Here is a 3,486-nt window from a genome sequence, read left to right as displayed (position 1 = left end):
TAAACCAGTGTTTCCCAACCTTTTTTTAGTCGCGGCACCCTTTGGAAATTTTAACAAATTTGTGGCACCCTACAAAATTAATTTTGTCACAATACTTGAATTTCTAACTTTGATATGATACCTTGAAATAGATATTCGGTACAACAAGGAAGAACTGTAGAATATACTGTAATACAGATATTTTTAATATTATAAACATTTTTGTCCATCAATGGTGGCAAACAGTAGGCTAATTTCTAATGAAGAGATCAAATGATATGATAGATTTTCATGTAGGCTTTTATTTATATGTAAACATGGTTTAATTACCATTTTACCTAGCATTTTGGTGCAGTAGCACAAGATAGCTTGATTTCAAACTTTGAATTGAATAAAAAAATTACAAGTAAGCAGTCAGTAATAAAATAAGAACAAATAAACAAATTACTAATGATAGCACAAAAAATAACGATACAAATGAAATAAATTGCTTTTTAGTTTTTCAGGTAGGTCTAACAGTAGGGCTATTAAGAGATTTAGTTGTTTTTTTGTTTTTTTTACCAATTATATCCAAATGATGTTTAGTCCTAGAAAGCTATGGTTTATCAAAACGTGAGCATAACATAGCGGTTAGCAGATCAATGAATGAGAGGGCAGCGTTACCAGAGTTGCGCATATACCACACCACGTTACAGCTCAGTAGGGCTGTTGCAAACAGAAACAATACTGTACAATTTTTCAGGTAGGTCTAACACACAGTAGGCGCTATTAAGAGATTTTTTTTTAAAATAATTACCAATTATCCAAATAATGTTTAGTCCTAGAAAGCTATTGTTATCAGAACACGTGAGCATAACATAGCGGTTAGCAGATCAATGAATGAGAGGGCAGCGTTACCAGAGTTGCCCATATACCACACCATGTTACAACACAGTAGGGCTATTGTAGACAGAAACAATACTGTACTACATCAATGTTTCCTGTCGGCTTGATTTTTGAGTGGACTTTGCTGTTCCGATGAGCATGAACGGTATATGAGTGGAGCGCTTGAGCGGAGCGCACACGCATAGCGCGGGATAATACGCAGAGCGTCACACCACGTGAAAGTGAAACCTGAGCGGTGAACTAATTTTCGGCAGCCGGAATTTCGGTGCATCTCTAATTATTGGCAACATCAGAAATGGATATTATACAATAGATGCTTTTTTTGAATATTTTAGGAATTTAAAAATCTTAAAGGATTTTTTTACACGGCACCCCTGCTCTCGACAGATGGCACCCCGCTTGGGAAACACTGTTGTAAACAATGTGTCACGTAACGTCTTCAATGTTTAATTTGTTTGAATAAATCCATCAAGTATTAATTAATTGTAACTTTATTATTTTAAAAACTTCATTAAATGTAATTTTAACAAATCAGTCAAATTTAACCTTCAATATTATAGTAATGTATTACCAACTGACTCTCATGTATATTTTGCAGCATTAGTTGAGAGATTTTTTTTCCTTGGGAAAATTTGGCATGTACTGTACCTGATATATATCCAATATAATCGAATCGAATCACACGCTTGTGAATGAGAATTGAATCGTGAAATTTGTGTCAAAACCCAGCCCTAATAATACAACACAATTGCTTATTTCGCATACATAGTTACACATTCTCTCTCTCTCTATTGTTCTCCATCCCAGGAGCCAGTCATGCCTGCCAGTGTGCGTACTGGGACCCCGAAGGACTCCGAGGTGTCTGAGCTCTTCTACAGGGATGATCCTGAGAAGCTGTTCACTGATCTCCGCGAGATCGGTCATGGCAGCTTTGGAGCCGTGTACTTTGTAAGCAAGCCATGCCGATATTTGTGTGCCGTGGACATTTGTGTACAAGCTCTGTATGACCGTATATTTCTTTCAGGCTCATGATGTACGTTCCAACGAAGTGGTGGCCATCAAGAAGATGTCGTTCAGTGGCAAGCAGTCTAATGAGGTCAGGATCAATACAATTTGAATCTCTGTAGTACTGAATCAGACAGTTTGAAACTCTCAAATCACGTTTTTACTAATGCTTGGTGTGTTGGTCCCCAGAAATGGCAGGACATCATAAAGGAGGTGAAGTTCTTGCAGAAGCTCAGACACCCCAATACCATCGAATACAAAGGGTGCTACCTCAGAGAGCACACAGCATGGGTAAGCAAGTACACATATGTATGTGAGCGACGTGTTTGTCTGCCGTGTGCTAATGTTGTCTGTCTCTCCTGTTAGCTGGTGATGGAATACTGTCTAGGATCAGCCTCTGATCTTTTAGAGGGTGAGTAGTTCATGTTTATCCTTCCTCACGTCCTCCTTTCTTTTCAAATAAAGCTGTTATGCTCTCCCTCATTAGAGGTGTCCGTTTATATTTGCTGTGCTGTAGTTGTACCATCATCAGTTGGTTTATGCAGGTGTAAATATTGTAATCATCGGATTTCTGGATTGTGTTGTTTTCCCCCTGTGAAATATTTTGTCTTTTTATCCTACAGTGCATAAAAAGCCTCTGCAGGAGGTGGAAATAGCTGCTATTACCCACGGTGCACTTCAGGGCCTCGCCTACCTTCACTCTCACAACATGATACACAGGTGAGACCCTTCCAGCTTTCTGTTTTTATCTTTACATCAGCTCGCTTTGTTGAAGTTTCTCAGCTTGTCAATAGATTTTTTTCAGTGCTGAAAGATGCATAGGTCTTTATTTCTGTGTTTGTCTTTTTCCAGAGATGTGAAGGCAGGTAATATTCTGCTAACTGAGCCAGGTCAGGTGAAGCTTGGAGATTTTGGCTCTGCCTCAATTGTTTCTCCTGCCAACTCTTTTGTGGGTACACCTTACTGGTAAGTTGTAAATGCAATTGATTATTTGGTTGAAGGGACTATATTCTATGATTTGGTTTTACTTGAAGTCATCTTATAATTATAGTCAGGTTTGCTTGTCCTAAATGAGCGTAAACAAATAATTATAGCATTTTTATACATTTATATAACAATACACTGCAGTTTAAAAGTTTGGGGTTAGTAAGATCAGTAAGAAATTAATACTTTCATTCAGCAGGGAAACAAGTCTTTGGAAGTTAAAGGCTCAATATGTAATTTTCGCGCTAGAGGGCGCGTATTCAAAACAAACAAAGAAGCAAAGGGTAGTTTGATGACACCGTGACTGAGTGTGGAATCATGGGAGTTGTGGTCTTCATCCCCACAGCCGATGCAATCCGACGGGACTCGGGCAGAAATCATGTTCATGGATGAGCTAATGATTTATTAACGTAGTAGAATGAAGCAGGGTGAGGCTGAAAGCCATCGAAGCGAAACGAGGCCGCTGAACGACAAGACACACGGCTCGAAAGCAGCGGAGCTTTTATGCCACAGTCGACCGCTTCCGCTCCTTCCGGTCGTGCGTATGTGGGGGAAAAAAGCAGCGCTGTTTTATCATACTAGACGTTTGAAAGTTCTGTTATAATGCTACTCTGTGCGGTCGTCACCGGTCTA

The 3,486-nt window shown here is 39.2% G+C and overlaps 1 protein-coding gene across 1 annotated transcript in view; it reads left to right on the top strand.

The window, feature by feature from the left end:
- LOC107725051 (serine/threonine-protein kinase TAO2-like) overlaps nucleotides 1–3,486 on the top strand; it is a 15,206-nt gene that overhangs the window by 9,570 nt on the left and 2,150 nt on the right. Inside the window, exons 2-7 of the mRNA XM_016534192.1 lie at nucleotides 1,672–1,812; nucleotides 1,889–1,960; nucleotides 2,059–2,160; nucleotides 2,236–2,281; nucleotides 2,493–2,589; nucleotides 2,722–2,835. Coding sequence (XP_016389678.1) covers nucleotides 1,681–1,812; nucleotides 1,889–1,960; nucleotides 2,059–2,160; nucleotides 2,236–2,281; nucleotides 2,493–2,589; nucleotides 2,722–2,835 — 563 coding nt within the window. The 5' untranslated portion in view covers nucleotides 1,672–1,680. The remainder of the gene's footprint in view (nucleotides 1–1,671; nucleotides 1,813–1,888; nucleotides 1,961–2,058; nucleotides 2,161–2,235; nucleotides 2,282–2,492; nucleotides 2,590–2,721; nucleotides 2,836–3,486) is intronic.

The sequence above is a fragment of the Sinocyclocheilus rhinocerous genome, unplaced genomic scaffold (genome assembly GCF_001515625.1).
Source record: "Sinocyclocheilus rhinocerous isolate Xijiao unplaced genomic scaffold, SAMN03320098_v1.1 scaffold1147, whole genome shotgun sequence".
Lineage (NCBI taxonomy): Eukaryota > Metazoa > Chordata > Actinopteri > Cypriniformes > Cyprinidae > Sinocyclocheilus > Sinocyclocheilus rhinocerous.
Note: the sequence above shows the minus strand (reverse complement) of the source record. Positions and strands in the feature narration are given on the sequence as shown.